General features: G+C 57.4%; 1 protein-coding gene across 3 annotated transcripts in view; it reads left to right on the plus strand.

The window, feature by feature from the left end:
* The window catches only part of SMG6 (SMG6 nonsense mediated mRNA decay factor), a 112477-nt gene that overhangs the window by 45075 nt on the left and 45458 nt on the right, over positions 1 to 21944 (plus strand). For all 3 annotated transcript variants that reach the window (XM_086762981.1, XM_086762982.1, XM_086762983.1), the window contains exons 11-13: positions 9396 to 9512; positions 10031 to 10199; positions 18766 to 18967. In XM_086762981.1, coding sequence (XP_086619107.1) covers positions 9396 to 9512; positions 10031 to 10199; positions 18766 to 18967 — 488 coding nt within the window. The remainder of the gene's footprint in view (positions 1 to 9395; positions 9513 to 10030; positions 10200 to 18765; positions 18968 to 21944) is intronic.

The raw sequence follows: 21944 nt of genomic DNA on the forward strand, positions 1-21944 counted from the left end.
GACACGCTTTCTTACGAGCTAGCTGGGAGTTGTGTGTGTTTGGGTTTGCCAGCCTTTTGGCTGCCAGATAGGTCAAATTTGTGTTCCTGTCAGCTGTTGGCAGCAGAATTAGTGGCTCTGGGGATCGCGCGGAGCCTTGAGGCTTGCGAGGATTTTGCTGCGTCTGTGTCGCAAGTCCTGGTGTCAGCTGCTTGGAGCAGCTCTGGTGAAGGCAGTGCTGAGAAATGATAGTTTGGCTGGCGGTTCTCCAGGCTTTGCCAGCGTGGGTGAGACTGTGGGTGCCTTTGCCCCAGCTGTGATGGTTTGGGACTGGTGTGTCTTGGTGCGACTGTGGCTAGTGAAAGCTGGGATGTACACGGCTCCCTGGGCAAGATGAGTGTTGCTGACACTGCGTGGGGTGTTTCACATCCAAAACTGACTCCCACAGCCTCGCTGGGGCCAGTGGGTGCAGAGCAGGACCCTGGCCCTGCCAGCTGGGTCAGGCACCCCAAGCGCGGAGGGAGAGCTCGGAGTGCGGCTTAGCGCAAGTGGAAATGGCTTCAATCTGTGTTTTGACTGATGGGTCTTTTCAGGAAATTTCTGAGAATAACATTTCTAAAAATGGCTGCTTCTTTCCACTGATATTTCCTGGAAAAGGCTGCAGTTAATTTTAAACCACTATCCTTTTCCCTTTTCAAGTGGAAATGCCTCTGTGCTTGTCCTCGAGGCTAATGTCATTCTTTCTGTCCTAGCCCAGGTTGCGTGCTGGGGAGGGACCGTGTGCCACCACCCTGGCCTCCTCTTGCAGGACTTGTTGGTCTTGCAGGGCTGCAGAAATTGGGGCGTTGGGGGCACTCTCTGCACGTGTCTGCTTTCCCTGTGGAAATGAATAACTGTCTCTCCCTGAGTCGCTTCACAGTAGTGTTTGTTGGTGACTCCTGGCCAGTCCCACGTGCAGAAAAAAAAGCCCTCTCTGAAGTCATTCCCTTGCCCAGCCTAAATCTCTGTTCCTCAGGGTCAGGAAGGATATACTGAGATTATTATCCCGCCCCAGGTGCAAGGATCCAGCCCTGTGCACGGATCCTGGGCTGGGGGATGCTCAGCCGGAGGAAGCTGGCAGTGCAGCGCTGTCCTGGGCAGGCAGCCCCTTGGTGTCGGGCAGAGCACGGCTTCCCCCGTGGCTCTCCGGCAGGCTTGCTGCTTCGGGTGGGAATATGTCATTAATTTTTATACTTTCCCCTGTAAACCATCGACCCTTTTTATGATGTCATGAGGGATTCCTTAATTTTGCAGCTGCTTCCTGGTTACGTCAGAGAAGAGCCTCCCGTCCTAGAGCCCGGTGCTGCAGTCCAGGACGGCTGGAAACAAATGAAGTGTTGAATATCTAATGGCTTCCACAGGGAGAGCTGCTCCATCCTCCCCAGGCCCCCGGCATTCCTCACCTCCTAGGCCTCCCTCCTTCCCTCCCTCGGATAAGACGGGGTTTCAGCACGGAGCAGAGGGAGCCGCGGGCTCCTGGGCGGCCCCGGCTGCTTTGGGAACACGTGCGGCGAGTTCCCCAGTGCTGCTGCGTGTCTGGGCACCGCGGCCAAGACCCCCCCACCCTGTGGCCTTCCTGCTTCTCCGCGGGGAGACGCGGGTATGGGGAGGTGGACTGGGGGCATCCAGGTTATTTCTGTAATCTGAGGGTCGCTTTGGGAGGGATTCAGCCCCTGCCATGTGCTGCAGGTGGTGGCGTTCAGCTGGGCTGCCATCGTTCCTGCTGGCTGCAGATTCAGGGAGCATCTTTCCAGGAAAGCTGCCCATTGTTCCCAGGCTCTTCGCGGGGTATTAGCCAAGGCTGAGCGAGTGCCTCCAGGTTCCCAGGCTCTTCAGGGGCACATGAGTGCGTGTGTGACTCGCCAGTTCCCAGCGGAGAGCTGGGAGTGCCCGTGACTCACAGATCTTCTTCGAGGGGGTGTTGGGGAAATGCCCCGCAGCTGTGAGCATCCCCCTCGCTCTTTGCTGGTTTATATTCCCGTTGGTTGCGTGCGATCTCCAGCCGCTGCCTGGTACCCGCTTCCTGCAGACAGCCTCATCGCAGTGGGCTGCCCCGCAGCCCTGCCAGCGCTGCGTCTGGCGGACGGTGACTCAGAGGGAAAACGTTCTTGTGTCTGAGCGATAAGAAAGCAAATGAATTGCCTTCAGGTGGTGTCAGCTCGGAGGTGACCAGCCTCTGTCTTCTTACCCGCAGGGCAGCAGCTGGCTGGTGAATCAGTTGTCTGTGCCGCCGAGCTGCTGACATATCAGCCGGGTGCCTTAGGCACAGCTCTCACTGAGCTCCTCCACCTCCTGCATCCCTTGGCCAGCCCATAATGTCCTCCTCAGGGTTGTGCCCGCAGACCCGTCCGTGTGTTTGGTCGCCTTCGCGCGTGGTCCTTCGCCCGTGCCGCAGGGAGGGTGGGTTCAGCTCCCCGGCAGCAAAGCGCATCCCTGCGGCTCTCTGCGCCTGTGCTGGGGCCACCTGCTGCCGGCACCGCTCCAGGCTTCCCGGCCTGGAGCTGCAGCTCAGGTTGGGATGGGGAGGCCAGCGTGGAAACTGTCTCACTGGATTTCTCCTGACCCTTGGCTGGAGCAGTCCGGTTGCCTCAATCAAAGGAATCTGTTCTCCTTTGAGACTCAAACGCTTGTTGGCTGGACTTGGTTTAACAGCGAAAGATTCAGCGCTGCTTGTGTTGGGTTAGCTGGGAGGGATGTAGGAGCACGTCTGCTGCTTGCTCGCGAGCTCGGGGGTTGCTGTGACTCGCTTCCCCTGCAGCCTCGAGCATGCTTGGAGCGGAGCAGCTGGGAGCCCTCACTCCTAGCCCCCCTGCCCCATCCCCACAAGCACCCCCCTGGCCGAGGCCACGTGGCCTGCGCTCGCTGTGCCCTGATTGTCCCTCGCAGGATTTCCTTCGGCACATGGCACTCGAGCAGCCGCGAGAAGCTTCCTCCGGCAAATCCCTCTCCTCGGAGGCGGCTGCGCCTTGCATCGCCTGCTTTTTTCCCGTTCCCATTTCCTGTGGCTGGTTGCGTTGCCCTAATAGAGGTTTGGCATTGCTGTTTTGCACACCCTAGTAGGAGAGGGGATGTGTTTATCACTTTTCCTGGAGATTATCTGTTTAAGCACTCTCTGACAGTTACAATAACAAGGGCAGCGCGTTGTGTTTCCCAGCAAAAGGACACTCGCTGCTGAAAGATGTATAGCACTAATTAGAAATACATAACATCCGGCCACATGGCAGCCTTCTCCCGGCCGCTCCATTTCCTGAGCTCAGACGACTTTGACGACAGTTGGTTTATGTTTTCCATGAATATAATGTTCTCAGAGAAACACAAATTTCTCCCCGTTATAAAAGTCCCCATTCTCTCCGTCTCTCTCTCCCCCCTCCCCTGCGAAACAGGTAGATTTATGACTGCAGAAAGCCGGGGTCGGATCCTGCTGCCGGCTGGGTGGGAGCAGAGCTCGCAGCCACTGCGCGGGATGCAGCCCAGAGCCCAGGTAGGCGCTCGCAGAGGGCGCTGGCCGACGCGCCCGGCTCCCCGGGCTCCCTGCAAAGGAAACTGCCTCCTGGTAGAAAAACAGCGCCGTTTGTGCAGACCAGTGCCCAGCTGGAGGAGAAACGCGTCTTTCCTACACGCAGAGAAGCAGGAGGACTCTTCAACAGCTCGGAGGCTTTTTGTGATCTTCAGAAAAACCGCTCGTCCCTGGTTCCCCGTTGCTTTTTCTCTGTGCTCACAGTCCGACGCTCATCAGCTCCCATTTTTTTCCGTCCCATCCCCTTTCCCTGTGCGCACTCTTGGGCTCTGCTTCGGAGCAGATGGCCTGGGCTCCGGCTAGAGGAGTCTGGATCTGATCTCCACCTCACAGCAAGCAGCAGTAACTAGTACAGGGACATTTTTTCGGAGGTTCCCGCGTGCTGGATGGGAGCAGGGCAGGTGTAAGGTGTAACCTTACGCAGGTTAGGTGTAAGTGCGATAGGTGTAAAGGAGGCAGGAAGATGGAGCATGCTCAGGGACGTGAAATCTTAGAAGGTTTTAGCTGCTGAAATGAATTCCTGTTGAATGTGGAAAAACTGCTGTATTTCAGATGTTTATAGCTCGGCCAAGTGTGGACAGATTTCTAGTAGGACAGGAAAACTCTCTGCTAAAGAGGTTTTTCTGCAGCAAAATCTCAGATCCCCTTTCCAGGATTTGCAGTTGCTAGATCAGCTCAAGGAAAAGGTTGTAAGAGTTTTTTTCTAACGAGGGTAAGCCACTATCTTGTTTCCTAGCCTCATTCTCACAAGTACCCGAACTGTTTTGGCTAAAGACTTCCGGAAGAATTCGGGCAGAGACAGGCACCCAGCATGGAAACTTCAGCTCCGATAGTTAAAAGTCGGAGCCAACTTGAAGAAGGGTCTTACGAGTGGCTAGTGTCAGGCAGGCTTAATAATACGGTGCTCAGAACCCCGCCTGAAAAAAAAAGACAGAGCTCATGTCCCACTGGCTGGTCCAGCTGCAGACGGGCTGCAGGGCTCTCGCTTGTTTTTCAGGTGCAGAAGGATCTTCGAGGCAAACCCAGCCTGTGAAGTGTGGGGTAACGCAACTTACCCAGGCTGTTGGTTCGGACTGCAAAGTGTTTGGTGACATCCCCGCTTTAAAATACTCTGCCTGCTCCTTTCTAGCTGCGTGCAGCGTTGCGTGTGCCTCAGAGTTTTGCTGACGTGGGGCTACAAGAGACGGAGGAACAGATCCAGCTTGAGAAAGCTCCCAGCGGCGTGTGGGAGCCATGTCTGTTCCATGGGTCGTGTGTGAGTAGAGCAGCCGGTGGTGCAGCGTGCGGTGCGGGTACGGCGTTACCCTGAGTCAGTCTTGGCTGCAGGCGCTGCGAGTCCTGCCGCCCTGACCTTCAGCTGTGGTTTAACAAGCAGTTATTTAGGTAGCAGTGCCAGCTTCACCCACCCTCCTCTTCCCCCACGCGGCACCTTTGCTGGCGACGGCGCGGCTGAAAGGTGACGTTTCGAACCCCGATGAGCTGCATGATCTGGTTCGCAGGGCGCCTGCGAGGGCAAGAGCTGAGAGGTGACGTGGTGACGGGAGCTGTTTAACTGATGCATTGATCAGGACGTTTGCCTGGTTGCGAGGGGAGAAGGTGGAGGGCGAATGTGTTGGGGTTGCTGGTGCTGTGCCAGGTGATTTCCTGCAGAGCATCGCTGCTGCGGCTGCCGGTGGCACAGAGGAGCCACATCGCTGACCGCCTCGGGGCCCACAGCTCTGTGGCAACTTCTTTGGCGTGTGATTTCTGGCTGCAGTCTGCCTGACCATGGCCGCACCACGCCCCGGCTGGGTGTGAGTGCAGGATGGTTATCTGACTGCAGGCTAATTGGGGTTTCAGGGGAGGAAGTGGAGTGTGGGTTTGTGGCAGCTTTAGCTGATGCGATGCCAGTGATGCCACCTGAAAATGTCTCTGGCACCAGGCTTTTGGTGACTGCCTGCGGAGGTAGGATGCAGGATTGCCTGTGGACCCCATGCTGTAGTTCTGCTTCTCCTGTGCCCGCCGTGCACATGGGGAAACATCTGGGAGTCGCACAGTTGGCCCTGACCTGGGCCGTCAGGATCTCTCTGCCTGCTCTTGTTGGCCTGTGGCAGCTGGTGTCCCCAGGCTGTACTAGTGCTGTTCAACTGCAGGGACAGGAGTTGCCCAAGTGTCACTCCAGCCTCCGAGATCATCTCCTTCCATGAAGTTTGCGCATTACCAGCAGCGCAGACCATTGCTCAGCTCAGAGGTGATGATGCCCTGTGGGCTTCAAAGCAGATGTGTTGCTCCACCCCCTTCCCTTCTCCCCCGCCGCCTCTATCTTCACAGAATCACAGAACAGTTTGGGTGGGAAGGGACCTTTAAAGGCCACCCAGTCCAACCCCCCTGCAAGAAGCAGGGACATCTCCAACTGGATCAGGTTGCTCAGAGCCCCGGCCAACCTGGCCTGGAATGTTTCCAGGGATGAGGCATCCACCGCCTCTCTGGGCAACCTGGGCCAGCGTGCCACCACCCTCAGTGTAAAACATTTCTTCTTTATGTCCAGTCTGAATCTGCCTCCTTCTGTTTTAAAACCATCACCCCTCGTCCTGTCCCAGCAGGCCCTGCTGAAGAGTCTCTCCCCACCTTTCCTGCAGCCCCCTTTAGGCACTGGGAGCCGCTCTAAGGTCTCCCCAGAGCCTCCCCTTCTCCAGGCTGAACAGCCCCAGCTCTCTCAGCCTGGCCTCACAGCAGAGCTGCTCCAGCCCTCTCATCATCTTCGTGGCCTGCTCTGGACTCACTCCAACAGGTCCACATCCTTCTGGTGTCCTCTTCTTCTGCAGCGTATTTTTCAGGCTCAGACACTTCACACCGTGGGCGAGGGACCTTGCTGTGGGTACAGAGAGCTGGTTCCCTTACTCCCCATCACTCGAAACGCTCTGCAAGTTTCTATCTAGATCCCCTCATTTCGTGAGTGCTCTGCCCTTGGCTTGTTCCCTCACCTTGACTGCCTTCAATGGCGTGGGCAGCCGGGGGGGAGCCTGGCGTCTGCCACCCCACTGCCTCCGCATCACACAGTCGTGACCACTGGCTCCAAGCTCCCAGCTCGGTAAAAGTCTCCCTGCTCCCAAGGAAAGTGATGAAAAGGCACAAAGAGGAAGTTTCTTCTGATTTATGGTGCTTCCCTCTTTTCTGTTACAATTAAGCTCTTAAGAGCCTTTGCTGGTGAGGCTGGGAGCTGGAGCGCTGGTGTACCTTCCGGGGTCTTGAGTAAGCACCCGCCGTGCTCTCACCTGCGCCTGTCCTCCCCTGCGAGGTTTTTGGGCTGGAGGAGCCGCCTTGAAACGAGGCTGACAAGCTTGGCCAGGGAATGAACTCTCAGGACCAGGAGTTTTGTGTAATTTAATGATGCCAACGCCCACGGTAGCTGAACTGGAACCGTGGGGAAACAAACCCTTGAATGTGGGTGTCCTGTTCCTCTTCCCTGCACAGCGAGCAGCTCTGTGGGCCGTAGCGGGGCTGAGCATCGTTGCGGTACGTCGAAGCACCGTGGATTTACGTAAAGTGGGTGTGAGCTGGTGGGCACGGGGTTCACATCTGTAGCAATGCGAGAGGTTTGATGGAGCAGGTCGCGGGTGGCTGTACCTGTGACAGCTCACGTGCAAGAAACACTTTTACTCTGTTTTGAGTTTTTAATGTTTCATGGGGATCTTGTAGCCTGCAAGAAGAGCTGCCAGTGGCAGTGGGAAAGGCTGAGGCCCTGGTACCAAGCCTGGCCATGCCCAAGCACTGCTCCAGCTCTTGGAGCTGATCCCTGGAAAACATCAGGGCGGCGCTCCTGACCCTCAGCACCATGAAAGCCTTTTTTGGAGCAGGAGGACTTAGCTTTGTACCAGCCTGGTTCGGGGGTAACTGCAAGTCTGGCTTGAGCATAGTGCCCGGAGTCCCTGGGGTGCTACCCACCCAAAGTGTGGGGGTGCTTGCTGAAATGCCCAGAGCTGGGAGTTGCCAGACTCGGGTGCGGCAACGCGACGGCCGCGGTCCTGTTGTGTGCGCGTTAAAGACAAGAAGTGATGAGAGCCCAGCATCTCGCCTCCGTGCGGGAGGAGGGAGCGCGGGGAGGACGACTGTAATTTCTTGAACTGGACTGTGGCCAGAGCACTGGGACTAACACTCTTAGTTGTGGGAAAGGCTTCATGAAAGAGATTTACTGTCCCGGAGTGGCCACATCTTTAGTTTTATGTTTCCTCCGAAAGTTGACAGCCTCTGCAGTGTGGCACTTCCTCCATTGCTCTGCGGCATCGGCTCAGCCCTGGCTCCAGGAGCACAGCACCCTCCTTTGGCTACCGGGAGCCTCCTTTGGCTACCGGGTGCCTCTGGTGCCACCCTCAGTTACACTCAGTGGTCTCCCCCGTGGGTGCTGAACTCATTGGCGGCAGAGTTGGCCAAATCAAGCCTTCAGATCTTCCTCCTATTTTTTTCCTGTATTTTCTAGGTGTGTTTTAGTCTTTTTCTGGTTGTTTTTAACCTTCCACCCCATTGCTCTGAAATAATTTGCACTTAAAAACCCGGTGTTTGTTCTCTGCCCTGCAGGCATTTTGCTAGCCCCGGCTGGAACTGGCTCTCCATGTCTTGCTTTAATCCTCTTGCCCTTTGCTCAAAATCCCTGGGCTGCCACATCAGGGGAGCTCAGCTTCCAACACCTTCTCCTTGCCCGCGCGCGGCCGATGCTCGTGTCTGCGGCAGAGGTGGCTGGGAGCTGGCGCTCCGCAGGGGCTCTCCCTCCCCGTCCCGGCGCTGGGGCTTTGCTCGCGCAAGCACTGGTTTGGAGTCAGCGCCTCCGTATTTGCGTTCGCCGTGCAAATCATTTGCCTGGCTTGCGGCAGCTTTTCTCACACTGGCGCCCCAGCTGCGGGGCGAGGGCTGGAAGCCCCGGTCCTGCGGCAGGCGATGTGCAAGGTGCTGCAGCAGAACGAAGGGCGTGGGCTGGTAGAAAACCCTCGAGCGGTGCCAGTGCGTCCCATCCCACCGGGCAGCGGCTCTGCTCCCCCGCCGCAGCGCATCCCTGCCTCCCTCCCGGCAAGCCCCCAGCCAGCTGCTCCCCCCTGCATCTCAAGGGAGGACGTCAACTGGGGGCAGAGGGGATTCGGAGGGCAGAGGCTGCCCGTAAGGCTTAAAAATCTTCCGCGAGCAGGCAGCGCGGTGCCCGAGCGCGCACGGGCAGCCTGGCGTGCCCCGCAGGGCTCTCGGCCTCGCTAAATGTAACCCACAGCCCGCTCCAGGCAGTTCCCTCGAGCCGGCTCCCCGCTGCTCTCAGCAGCCTCAGAAGTGGTTTCTGGCTGGGTGTAGATGTGCCGGGGGGGGATTTGCTCTCACTCCCAGCCGACTCTGTTTGGAAGAGCTGTGGTCGTGTGGCATCTACTTGAGTAACAGCTTCAATTAAGTTCTCTTGACAAGCTGTTGTGTGACTGGTGAACTAATGGGAGGAGCCCCCTCCTCAGCTGCTGAGGTTAAAACTCCAGCAGGGACAAAGATCAAACATGCAGCTAATTACCCTTTTAACACTTAAACATGCCCCCCTCCTTCAGGGGGAAGGCATCGGCTCTGAGCAGCAGCTTCTGTTCTGGGAGTCCTGAGCGCCGGCTTGGGCCGGGCTGGCTCGGTGCGTGAGGTGGTGTTGAGTGTGACATGGGTGGCCTCTTCCCGCTCCGGAGTGGCAGCTCACCACCTTTTTACCCCACCTACGTGGAGCAGTTGGGTCCAGGACAGGTGTGAGCTGGGGAATTACCCGTCCCTGCAGAGATCCCTGCCCCGTGCGGGATGCAGAAGGGGAGGCTACGAAGGTGAAGGAAGATGGAGTGTCTGACCTGCTCCCCGCTGAACCCTCTCTGTCTCCTAGAGTGCGTCTCGGAAGACTGCCGCTCTGTCATCCAGGAACAGGCCACGGCCCTGGGGCTCTCCATGTTTGCACTCTTGGTGAGGAGGTGCACCAGCCTGCTGAGGGAATGCACGCCAGGTAAGGTCACGGGCAGGATCCGCACAGCCGCCTGCGCGGCAGCCTGGTGGGGTTCAGGCCCTCGTTCCCTGCTGTTTTGTATCCCACTTCCCCTCTGCTGGGGCTCTGGAGTTATCCTCTGGCGTCCCAAGCTCTGCCCGGGTGATGTCTGGATCATCTGGCATGAAAGCCCCTGATGTGTGCAGGTGGAAATGTTTGGAAGAAAGGGATGGAGGCAGGGCACGCTTTCTGCCAGCTATCAGGAGAGTTCCCAAAACCGGGACCTTGGGATCCTATCTCTGACTGGTGCACTGGCATCCCATTTCCCTCAACAAAAGGGATCACAAATGTCCCATCTCGCCCTCCAGGCCAGTTGCGTAGGGAGAACAGATCTGTCTGCGCTTGTTGTGGTTTGTGGCTGTTCCCTTGTGCCTCCAAGGCTGGGATGCTGGGATCTGTGTCCTGTGTCCCCAGTCCCTGCCTGAGCCTGGCTCCTGGCTGCGGTGAGCTGCCTCAGCTCTCATGTCTTTTATTTGCAGTTCAGCCACGAGAGGTGGAGCAGGAGGATGAGGAGGATGACATCAAGGTCTCTGCCTTGCCCCAGGACCTGAAGGAACTGCTCCCCAGTGTGAAGGTCTGGTCAGACTGGATGCTTGGCCACCCGGATACCTGGAATCCTCCTCCGACCTCTCTCGAGCTCCCCAAACAGTACGTGCATCCTCTGGTCTGCCTTCTGGTGTCTGCTCCCTCCCTGGGCTCCTTCTGGCACCTTTCCCCCTCGTTTTTGCTTACTCCGGCTGTGACACACTGACGAGCCCCCAGGAGAGGCTCGCTGCGCAGGGGATGTTTGGGGGGCGCTCGTCACCCTTGGTGACACAGTGACTTCCTCATTGACGCGTGAGTGGGAGTGAAGTGTCTCTGAGGGGGCCTGGCGGGTGCCCTTTCCTTCCCTGTTTTAGAAAATGTCCCATGAGCTGGATTTTACCTTCTGCTTAGGATGTGCGCCTGCTTTTGTTGGGGTACGTCTCCTTTACGCGCTTTGCTGGCCCAGCCAGCTGAACCAGTAGGACCTTCCTGTCTGCAAGAGGCAAGTCCGTTTCCAGCGTAAGCATTTGGTTGCCTTTCTTTCACTGAATCAGGCCAACCTTGGTCAGGCTGGGCTGGCCCGGAGCAGCTTGTCTTTTCCTGGAGCTCCGAAAGTGGCCTCCCTTCTGCTTCAGAAACAGCTTGTCTCTACCCCTGCGACGCACGGAAGGGTTAATTTTCTAAACTAGCCGATTCCAGCCCATTAGTCCATAATGCGGACTAGGCAATTTGCATATTTTTGGACAGAAAATCGAGTGAAGGGGCCAAGTATGGAGTATGCGAAACAGTGTCTGAGCATGCTCCGTAGCTGCTTTCCCGCAGGATTTTCCATCTGCCTCCGGTACTCCGGATCCAGAGCCTGAAATCACGTCTTATTGTTAATCCAAAGGAGCCAGAACCCAGGGTGATGGGAAGGCGCATTAAGAGTAATCCAGCAAAGTGGCTTAACCATTAATGGGTCCCCGTTCCGCGCGTCAGGTCCAGTCCCGCTCTCCTAGTTTATTGCTTCTTACTCCAGTTCTTTTTCATTTGGCTGAGGAAATGGAAATCTCACACAGGAAGTTCTGGGCCTCATTTTGTGGAGATGGAGTCTGTTTTCTGTTTGTCGGCTGCTCGGTGTGGGACCGCTGCCTGCTCATGTGAACTGCTGCCCATCTTTGGGCAGGAACTCAAACTGGGATCTGTCACGTGAGGGCGTGCGCACCAATCCCCCTTTCCCCTCGCGCTGCCTGCGCAGGGAGCCGCTGAGCCCTTGGCGACGGGCAGCTTCGAGATGGAATTTCTGATTGGGTTCGCGCAGCCAGCGCTCGGCGCCTTCCCCGGGACGAGCTGCCTCTCCCTCCCGCGGGGCGCAGGGCTGTGTCCCGCCCCGGGCTGCCGGAGCAGGTGCGGGCTCCTGCTTGCCCGTTGAGGTGGGAGAAGGAGATGGTGGCACGTGGCTCTTTGGGTCGCAGTGGGTATGGGCTGAGGGGCTCTACTCCTCAAGGTCCTAGTGGTGGAGGAACAAGGGTCTTCATCCTGTAGCAGAGGCCCAACTTCTTCCCCACCTTGCCCTCTCCGTGGAAGGTGGCTGAGCAGCCCCTCTTGTCCCACCGTGCCCATACTCCGGGCAGCCTTCCTCAGGTTGTCTCCCAGCTCCTTCCACCCTGGTGCTCTTTGACTTGTCTTATCCATGGCGAGGAGACTGGCTGCTCTTTCATCCCAGACCTTTTGCGTTGAGCCGGCGTCACGTGGCCGGGTGTTGGTAGTCCGGCACTGAGACACCAGTAGCTGAGCTTCCCTGGAGGTGCGGGTAGTGACGAGCAGCAGGGAACCAGCCCCGCTCTTGGGCACGACATGGGACTTCCAACGTTTTCCCTGGAAGTGAGAAAGGAAAAGGGGAGCACTGGGGTAGCGTTTCAGCTCTCTATTGACACAAGTCTGCTATCTGGCCTGGGGCTGTTTGGTAACCAGGTAGAGCCACCGAGTCCGCGGGTTTAGATAGGAGCAGCTTCAAAGAAGTTTTAGAAGCAAAACATAGGTCAGAGCAGCAGGCGTGTTGGAGTAAGCCAAGGTTTACGGGCAGGGTGAGCTCAGGAGCAGGGAGGGTGTGAGAGTAAGGGGCCTGTGCCGATTTACGTGTGCTCTGTGCCTCACAGCGGTGGGATGTGCCACGAGGTCCCCACCAGTGCCAATGGAGAAGCTGGCTGGACCCCCTGAAACGGCCTCCCGGTGCCAAGTGGCCATCACTTTCGGTGTCCTCGTGGTGGGGCGTGCACAGAAAAGGGACAGTAAAAAACCCCGAAGCACAGAAGCGCCCTGCAAGGATGCCACAAACGTGCTAAAGCTTCTGGAAAAAACAGGCCCCATACCTACCTGACACCCCCCTAGGAGCAAAGACCTGGCCCAGAGCTTGCATCAAAGTGCAGCTCGTCCGGGGCCGGCGCTGCTGCCAGAATGACGGGCTGGGCTCGGGGCCAGCGGGGCAGTTTGTCAAGGCTCCGCCAGAGCCCGGGCTGCTGGGGCTATAACATCCCGAGGCCTCTGCTCACGCTGCCCTCGCCATGTTCACGTTTGCTCCTTCTTGCTAAGAGAGAGCTGGGGGACTTTGAGAACGTCTAAACTCAGCCCAGCTGTGGCAGTTGGTTTATTGCTTTCAGCTGGTACTTGAACCCGGGTCCTGGTCTTGGAGTCTTTCCCAGGTTTAATCCCCGGAGCTTTCTCTGCAGCTGTATGACACTGCGCTGACCCCGAATGAGGATAGGAAAATAGAAACGGTGCCAAGCCAGAGTCTCTTTTTCATTTGGAGTCTGGCTGTCTGCCCATGACCAGGGTTACATAATGGGAAACATAGCTGGGGCTCTGGAGAGCCCGCGTTTCACCACGCTGCCCAGACCTTCGCATTCTGATGCTATATATCTTCCTAATTGTAGCTCAGATGCATTTATCACACTGCTGGATTTGAGTCCTTACAATAAAAAAAAAAAAAAAAAAGCCAAAAAAGAAAAAAAAAAAAAGCCTACACCAGATTCCTCAGCTTGCTGCTTTCCCCCTTGGACAGAGGCGGAGGGAAAGGTGTGAGGGGTGGGCGCTGCTGGAAACCGGCGTGAGGCTGCAACCCACAGAGGAGCGGGATGGGAGGCTGCATCTTCAAGGTCTTTTTCTTGACAGGGGCTTGGGAATGAGCCCTGGCTGCCGGCAGGCACCCTCTCCCTAGCTGGGGGCTCGGTGGTCTCAAATTCAACCTGAATGAGAAGCTACGCTCTTCCTCAAACCCATCCTCCCTGCTCTGACAGGTTCACCCAGCTCTTGGCCACGCCTGCGTGGGCACTGCGGCTCAGAGGATGCGCTGGGACGTGTTTTCAGGCCAGAAGGCCGTAGAGACGTGACAGGCTGCCTAGGTCCTTCTCTTGGGGCTGCTGTGTATTTGAGGGGCAGGGAGTGTCCTTCCCCTCTACCAGTTCGGGAGAGGGGCTCAGCAAGTTTTCCATGGCTCTTTTCTCAGGTTTTTCCAGGACATGGGATTGTATTTCTGGACCAGACGTTCCCAGGTCTTCTAGCTGCAGTTATCAGTCACTTCTCTATCTTAAAATTAATTTTTATCTACGTGTTTCATGGCAAACGTTGTGTTGGAGTCTGACCAGGCGGTTGTTTAAAGAGGTTGCGTTGGGTTGGAGCAGCATCTTTCAGCTCAGGAGTCATTTGCAGAGATGAGGGTGTAAAAGTAGGGAGTACTGGAGACGGGGGTGGATCTCCTAAGGTAGAGGTGTTAGCGGCAGTTGGGGTGAAAGGGAGTCTCCAAGGAGGCTGCTGTTGTTCAAGTGAATCCATCTCCCTTTGGGGGTTCTGGCTGGGGAGCTGAGATGGGTGAAGAGGGCTGGGCAGGGGAGAGCAGAGCTGCTCCTCGCTGTGCTTTGTTGCCTCAATGAATCTGTTGCTAAACGAAACGCAAGAACCGATGGGGAAGCCACTGGCTAGACAGACAAACTGCCACAGGGCTGACCTTGGCGAATCTGTGCTCCTTCCACGCTGGAGCGAAGGGCCTCTTGGTTTGTGGAGGCTGTCTGCAAGCATTTAAAAATGGTTAATTTAAACCAAGTATTAAATTAAATCCAAAAGCTCTGAGCACATTCTAGAGCTTACCTTCCCAGCGAGATCTGCCAGATCGCTCTCATCACATCGCTGTTGCGGAGAAGTGTCACTGAGATGGCAGCTCCCACTGGGAGAGATGGACAGAGTCTTGGACAGGGATGCCAAGACCTTGCTGGAGTTTGCCGGAGCCTAAGTGGAAAATCCCTTCTGCAGATCTCAGCCTTAGTTCGTAATGCTGGCCACCAGAGTTTCCCTATCGAGACATCAAAGTGAGGATTCGGAGGTGTCTCCGTAGCGCAAACCTGGCCGAGAATGAAGGTAGAGTTGAGTGAAGCAGAAGCCAAAAGTCTCCGTGGAAAAGGGGGCTGTGGCGAGGCAGGGGCTGGCTGGGAGGAGACTGCACCGCTCCCGGAGAGGAGAGCGTCCCTCTGACTCCCAAGGCAGGTTCCCGCGAGAGGAATGGGTTTACTGATGCCCAGCTGGCCAAAGGGACCATGTGCAGGACAGAGAGGGGAAAATATTGGTGCCATGCGTCAGAGGGGCTGTGGCCACCTCATCCCTACTCTGGGCAAATGTATGCGAGTCCAGGGCAAGGCTGGTGAATGCTTTTTGGGAAGAGCTCCCACCACCAACCCCTTTTGTTCCTTACAGAGGAGCTGCTTTTGGTTTGTCTTCCCCTGGGCTGGGAGAGAGGACACCCAAGGAGGGAGATGCGCTTTGTATGGAGACGCAGGAGCTGGCATGGGCACCGAGAGCCGGTGGGCGCGCATCGCCCGGCCCCGGGAGCACCGGCCCGAGGCGTTTGCCATCTGCACGGCAGCGCGGGGTCTTGGCGGCCGGGGAACACAATGCAGGGCTTCTTCTGCGCCGCGCTTTCCGGGTTTGTTCTGCAGCTGTGGAGTTTGAATGTTAGTGTTTAAACAAGCTGGTATTACACAGGAAATGGCCACCTCCACAGGCCCCCGCAGGCTTGTAACATGGGGTCATTGTGCTTGATATTAATCACCAGGCGGCCCGCGCCCCCGGTGAAGATGGTGGCTTACGCCGGAGTGCCGCGCAGCGCCGCGGCCGGCAGGGATTCGGCAAGCGTCGGGCTCGCTCCCGTGACCGTCGCCCCCATCGCCCTCCGCTTGCCGTGCGTTTTGCTGCATGCCTTTTCCCTCGCAGGGATGCGTGCCCATCGTGGACATCCATTTTTGGTGGGAGCCACCCCCGCCGCCGCGTCGGGGCCGCGCTCCAACCTGCGCGCTCGGCTGCGCACTTGTGCGGCGCTCTCGCCGTCGCCTGGCCGGGCTGCGTCCTGTCGGCGTGCAGCTGGGCTGCGCTCACACTGACAGCTACATTAAACCTGGAATCTTGAGGCAATAAAAAAGAAATTAACTCTTATTTTTTTTTCCTGTCCTAGTGGAATAAGCAAATGTAAATGTGTCTGTGGGGAAGTGAATGAACCCCCGTTCCGAGGAAAGACCTCGCGCTAACCCTCTTCTCGCTTCCTCGGTTGAAAGCTCTGGGAGCCTCGTCCCTGTACCTGGGAGCTGCGTGCCTGGGCTCGGTGTCAGTAATTCAGAGCCTCCCTCTGCAGAGGGACACCAGAGCCGTGGCACTGTGCGTATGCAGCGCTTCCAGACACCTGGGCCTGCCTTGGCTTTGCAGAGAGGCTCCGGCACCGCGGCACCGTTGGGTGACGTAAGCCAGAAACGCCCGGAGGTGCCTGCGGTGGTGTCCTGGGAAGGGACCTGACGGGGCTCCTGAGGGTTGTGTGACCTTCTGGGGCAATTCCACATCCCAGCAGGAGATCCGCTGCGCTGTGCGGCGTCAGCGTGAGCCGTTAGCCCTCGCTGGCTTTGCTGGTGGGTAGCGGCCAGTCAGTGATCGTGGTGGTGCCGGTGCTGCGAGATGTACTGCAGAGCAGGAGCTGCGCCCGAGGGGAAGGTAGAAAATGGTCAGACCTACTCTCTGCAGTGCTATGTCTGCATTGCAGGAGAAAAGCAGAGCAGAAACACCAACACTTTCTTCTTTGTTGGCTTTTCGGAGGCTCTGCAGGGTGCTGCCTGTGAGAGGGTGCCGCCCGGGCGCTGGTCGCTGCCGCAGGGCTGCTGGGGGTTGCGTCGCAGCGAGGTCTCGCTACCCAGGGAGCCAGCACAGCCTGCGGTTTGAGTGAAGGAAGCCCAGGGTGGAAACCTAACACATCCAGTGCAAATGACAGATGTGGCAAGGCACTGCGAAGCTGTAGGGAGCTGGGGATGAAGGGGATAAAGTGACAGGGACTGCTGTCATGCTCCGGGGGTGGTGAGGGGCTGCCCTGCCTGGCAGCGCTGCCGGAGGGGCTGCGGGCTGGGGGAGAGAGGGGAGGGGACGGCTGGGCTGGGTGGCTGCAAGGGCGTTGGCAGCATCGGCTCGGTGACTTTTCACGTGGCGTTTTTGTTGCGCCGGGTGCCAAGCCCTGAGGAGGCAGGTGGCTCCCTGTGCTTCATCTGTGCTTCACCACCCCTGCCCCACTGTGCATCCCAGTCCTGCCCAGCATCCTACCGCTGCTCTCTGCCTCCCTCCCTCCCTCCCTCCCTGGATATCTCCATCCCCTGCCTGCAGCTCTGTTTCTTGGGAAATACAGGCAAGGTCTCTGCGGTGTCTTTCTTTCCTTTCTTTCTTTCCACCCTGGCCCCATGCACCTGGCTCTCAGCCCCCGGGGAACATCCCCTGCGTCCACGCTTGGCCCCAACGCCCCCGTGCGCTCCTTCCCCGGCGGCTGCGGACGCTCTCCCCGTTCCTCTTCCCCGCTGATGCCTGCAGCCTCCGCGCCTCCTTCGTCCAAGCCGAGCCCTCCTCGCAGCCCGCGGCTGGCGGGGCCCCACCAGTGCTATGTGACCGGACTCAGGCAGCCCAGCCCAGTTGCCAGCAGGGCACTGGGGGAGGGCTGAGCCTCCAAGCCCTGCGCATCTCCCATGGGCAGAGCTCGCCTTGGAGGTGGCCCAGAGCAGCCCTATCACATCCGGTGCTTGTCTCTGCAGCCCGGGCCGGAGGATAAACTATCAGGACTGTGGGGCAGTGGATCATTCCTCTTATTATTTTCTTCTTTTGCAGATAGGGGTCGTGGAAAGTTCAGTTCCTTTTAACCCTCGCAGCTCTGTTTATTTTCCAGCTGGTAGCACAAACGCAGCGTTTCCCATTACATCACAAAGGGCCTCGGACAGATCCCTCCGAAAAACGTGTTGCAACTGTTTATTTTTTTCCATATTTAAACATTTCTGACAGCCAGACCTGGCTGAGCCAAGCGATGGAGCTTTGTGAATGAACCCAGCTCCCGGTGTCTGCGCGCAGAGGGCTTTGAAGGACCTCTTCTCCTCTGCGGCGTGCGGGCTGGGGCTGGCTTAGGGACGTGGGCGACTCTGCGTTACATGTGTGCTGATTACGTGCCGGGCTTTGATTAATGGCTCCTCATTCTGCCTGGCTCCCAGGACGCTCTTGAAAACAAGATGTTTCATTTCAGTGCGCTTTCCTGGTACATTGATTCCCGTAAATAACCAAGTGCAGACTCTGTCCACCTGGAGCGGTTCAAAGAGCAGGGGGCCTCCCTCCAGCCCTGGGCTGCCTTGGGCCGCACCGGTCACTGCTGCACCCCCGGTGACGCCGCCTTCCCTGCAATTTTCGGTGCCCCAGAGGTGCGAGGTGGAGGAGCAACCCTCCTTACTGCCACCAGAAGCAGATCAGCGCCAGTTTCCCCTGTTCCCTGCTTTTGTCCCAGTTTACGCGCTAAAAACCCCCCATGTGAGTGCTTTTAGAAGATAAATGCAGTCCAAGGCGGCCTTGTGGGCTGCAGTGCCTACTTCCCCCCCCCACTGACCCTCCCCGGGGTGCTGGGCCCTCCCCAGAGTGTGCTCGGCGACGGGGATGTGCCACGGAGAGTGGTCCGGGGCCGCCGGCGGCCTCGCGTTCGCACCCGGCTCCCTGCGCGTCACCGCTGCTCCGGGAAGGTGAGACACCGCAGAGGCAGCTTCGCAGGTCGCTCGCGAGTGTCGAAACCGTGGCCAGAGGCAAAACACGGCTAAACCTGCTGTGGCTGGGGTTTAACTGAAAAATCTCTGTGCCTCGAGCGTGGCTGCAGCACGCGGTCACAGCTGCGTGGAGGGTGCCCTGGGCTGCGCTGGAGCCCCCCCCGGGCCGGGCTGGACACCCCCAGGTGCCTCTTTTGCCCTGACAGCAGTGCGGGTGTTCGGTCTGTCCTCCCAGCAGGCTTTAAAATTGAGTAACGAGCATCATTGCTCCCATCTGGAATGAGCTGGTTTCCTGCCGGCACTGGACTGGGAAGCCGCTTCCTGCGCCTGTGCCAGCTCAGGAGCGGGCAGAGGTGGGCAAAGCAGCGGGAAGGACGAGGTCCTGGGAGCCGTCCCGATCCAGGGAGGACGGGGCGGTCGGTGTCAGCGCTCGCGAGTGAGGGTTCCGAGCCCTCCTGGGTTCGGTGCCAGCGCAGCTGCGCCGGGAGCCCTCCCGATGGGGTAGGTTAGCGGCGGCGGTGGCGTGCCTCGCCTCGCCTCACCTCTCTGGTATTCGCTGCAGCATTGCAGGCAACTCCCAACGCATTCCAGCCCCGAATTGCTCACGTCTCTCCTCGTTCTCCCAGGGTCTCAGTAGATGTGTGGGCGACGCTGGCTGACTTCTGTAACATACTGACCACAGTGAATCAGTCGGAGGTGCCCTTGTACAAGGACCCAGATGACGACCTTGCCCTGCTGAGCCTGGAAGAGGATCGGCTGCTCTCGGGCTTCGTTCCGCTGCTGGTCGCCCCCCAGGAGCCCTGCTACGTGGAGAGGACCTCGGACAAGGTCAGCAGTAGGCCAAACATCCCCCCTTGATTCCTCCAGACTTTTATTCTTGGGAAGTTTTCTGTGCAAACGGAACACGATTAAGTCATTGAGAAGGGTGTTAAGGGAAAATATCGACCTTTCAGCCGCTGACATCCAGCTCTGTGTCATGAAAACCCCTCTCGACTTCCTCTGGTGTGTGTGTGCTCGCTGGCATGTTGTATATACGATCATTTCCTCACTTGTTTAAATAGTGCAGCTTGTGTTGGCAGTGCTCTCGGTGCACTCCAAATGGTTTGCATCATGCTTAAAGCACCCTCCCCCTCCCCCCGGCCACAAAACTCTGCCTTAGGAAGGCAGCCAGGACTTTTTTCCTTCTCTAAAGAGGAGAGTGATAAATAGGTGACTAGAGAGAAGCAGACACCATGTGTTAACGTACAAAAGGCTTTTAGGAATATGAAGCATTCCCCACTGCCCGTTCTCTATTTTCCTTTCTTTGCTCTAGGAGCCCATTCTAGCCTGAACTTTCCTTTGGCTGTTTGTTTTTAGAATAATGAAATCAGTTCCCTTGTTGATGTGGGGTTTTGGGTCTGCTCTCTGCCACCACCTGGCCAGAAGGGACCTGGGGGCTGCTGTTGGATAACGTGTCTGAACGCGGTGGGGGATGGAAGAGGCACAATGGCATTTGTTTTGCACGCCCTTGGAGGCACGGCAGGATAAGAGTGGCTCTCAACAGTTTCCTGCTCGGAGGCAGAAGCGTAGCACCAGGAATGTTCCTCATCGGGGAAGCCACGGCGTTGCCTCCCTGAGCGGTTGGTGCTACGGGAAGAGAAGTGGAGACGCAGGGGCTGGTTTCTGTGGGGAGCCTGAATGTGACGGTGGCAATTTGCCTTCCCGTGTGCCACTTCTCCTTGACATTTTCCTGAAATGACGGTGAGAAATTTAGGACCTTTGTCGCAGAGGGATCCAAGAGGTGCGAATTTCTGTTTCGCTTCTCTGCCTGCCCTGCCTGTGCTCACAGCACTGCCCGTGGCAGGAGAGCACGGGGTCCAGTAAAACGGAGAGCTCTCCCAGTTTGGGGAAGCACCTTGTTCCAGGAAATCACTGTGGAAAAACGGATTTTCAAGGCTCTGTTTGAAAGGATTAAAATAACAAGCAGACGGTTGCCGTTGCTGCCCTGAGGTAGCCCGCTCACCCTGTGTGTGCTGTGGCCTCACAGGGGTTCTGCTGGGGACAGTCCCATCGCCCCACTCCCTACGCAGGGACCCCTTCCCCGGCAGCCACAAGCCAGAGCCCGCAGCAGGCAGGTAAGGTGGCTGAGCAGCCCGGTCTGGCGCTCCTACCTTGTGGGAGGGGGTCGGTATTCCCTGAACTCTGCCTCTTCTAACCACACACTGGTTTATTCGGAGTGCCATCTACCTGCCCTGCCAGGCACTTGCGCTCGTATGTGTGAGAAAAGAGACAAATCTTTGTCCTGTAGCTACGCCGGAGCTTCTGAGCTGAGTTTTCTCGCTGTGTTGGCTCGCTTTGGTTCTGATGCTTTGTAAAGAAACGTACAACACCACTGACGGGAGCTGGTGCCGTCCCGGTGCAGCAGCAGCCACCCAAGCATCCGGGATTGGCAGGCACGGCCGTACCAGCGCAGTCTGCTGAAGAGGTGACACAGATCCCAGAGAGAAGGAGCCAGGCCTGGCTGTGTCCATCCTCTCCTTCCTTTCTTCTTTTTTTTTTTTTTTTCCCTGCCTCTGCGGGTCTTGTTTGGTTTGAACGTAGCTGACTTTGGATCTGTGATCACACCCAGCACGCTGGGGCGTTCGCTCGTGTTTGCGCAGGTCTGAGCCCCCGCTGCGTGCCAGTTGTGTTGTGCAGCCTTCTGGTCTCTGCCTTACGCACCAAACACATCTCATGGAGGAGCCCACCAGCACCAGCCCTGCCCAGAACGTGCTGAGCAGAAGCAACGGGTTCTGCAAGGCCTCTTCTCAATCCAGCACTGACCAGTGTTTTCCTGAATGGTCAGACTGGTGAAACAGCAGATGTGCGTATTCACTTTGCAGAAGACACCCAAGAGGATTCAGGGGAGGCCAGTGAGACAGAGCAGAGATCTCAGAAGCCTGACTTCCAAGAAGGGACTGGAAGAGCTGGGGCTTTTTAGTCTAGAGGAAATTCGGGGAAAATGCAGTGAGCTGTTGCAGAGTGGAGGAGAACAAGCTGTCTTCCGGCTCCAGGCTGAAAAGCACAGGAAGGAATGGGCATAAATTGCAGCAACACAGATTAAGGCTGGACTTTAGGAAAGGCTTCATACCTTTGGGTAGTTAAGCACTTGAAAGCAGCCTCCTTAGCGATTCTGCAGAATCTCTTCTGCCTTGGAGATTTTTAAAAGCAGGCTGGGTGGCTCTCTCAGGTACAGCTTGGGTGGAGGTGAACTGCCTTGGAAAAGGAGGCGAAGTGACCTCTTTGGATGCTCCTAGCCCATTTTCTGTGATTTGGTGATGCTGTAGAAAGGGACTGGAGTGGCAGCTGCGTCATTACAGTCAAATGACTGCCTTGTTCCACAGTTCTTCTCCTTCTGGGTATTAATTAAGTGAATTATTTGACTCTCTAGAAGCAGGGTGATGTAGAAACAGTGCGGACCAGGTCAGGAAGGTGTGACTGAGAGGCACGAACCCGTGTGTCTTTCACGAATGACTGTGAGCAAGGTACAAAAAGGCACCTTCCTGCAGAGAAGCCCCTAATTCAGCTTAACTGGGGTTCCTTGGGTGCGGTCCCCTGTCCACCATCTGCTCCCTGGCCTCCTTTAAGTGTCCAGAGCCCAGACAAACCTGACTCCTCAGCAGATGCTGCAGTGGGAGGGTGCTGTGCCCATGCTGAGCGTGGTGGCACGAGGGGGTCTGTATCCCTGTGCCTCCATCAGGCGATGGCAGCAGGCGCTGCGGTGGGGTGGCTCTGTCCGGCACGTACCGCATCCAGCCACGTCGCGGGAACTTTCCCATTTGCGTTC

This window comes from Chlamydotis macqueenii, chromosome 19 (genome assembly GCF_036417535.1).
Source record: "Chlamydotis macqueenii isolate bChlMac1 chromosome 19, bChlMac1.mat, whole genome shotgun sequence".
Lineage (NCBI taxonomy): Eukaryota > Metazoa > Chordata > Aves > Otidiformes > Otididae > Chlamydotis > Chlamydotis macqueenii.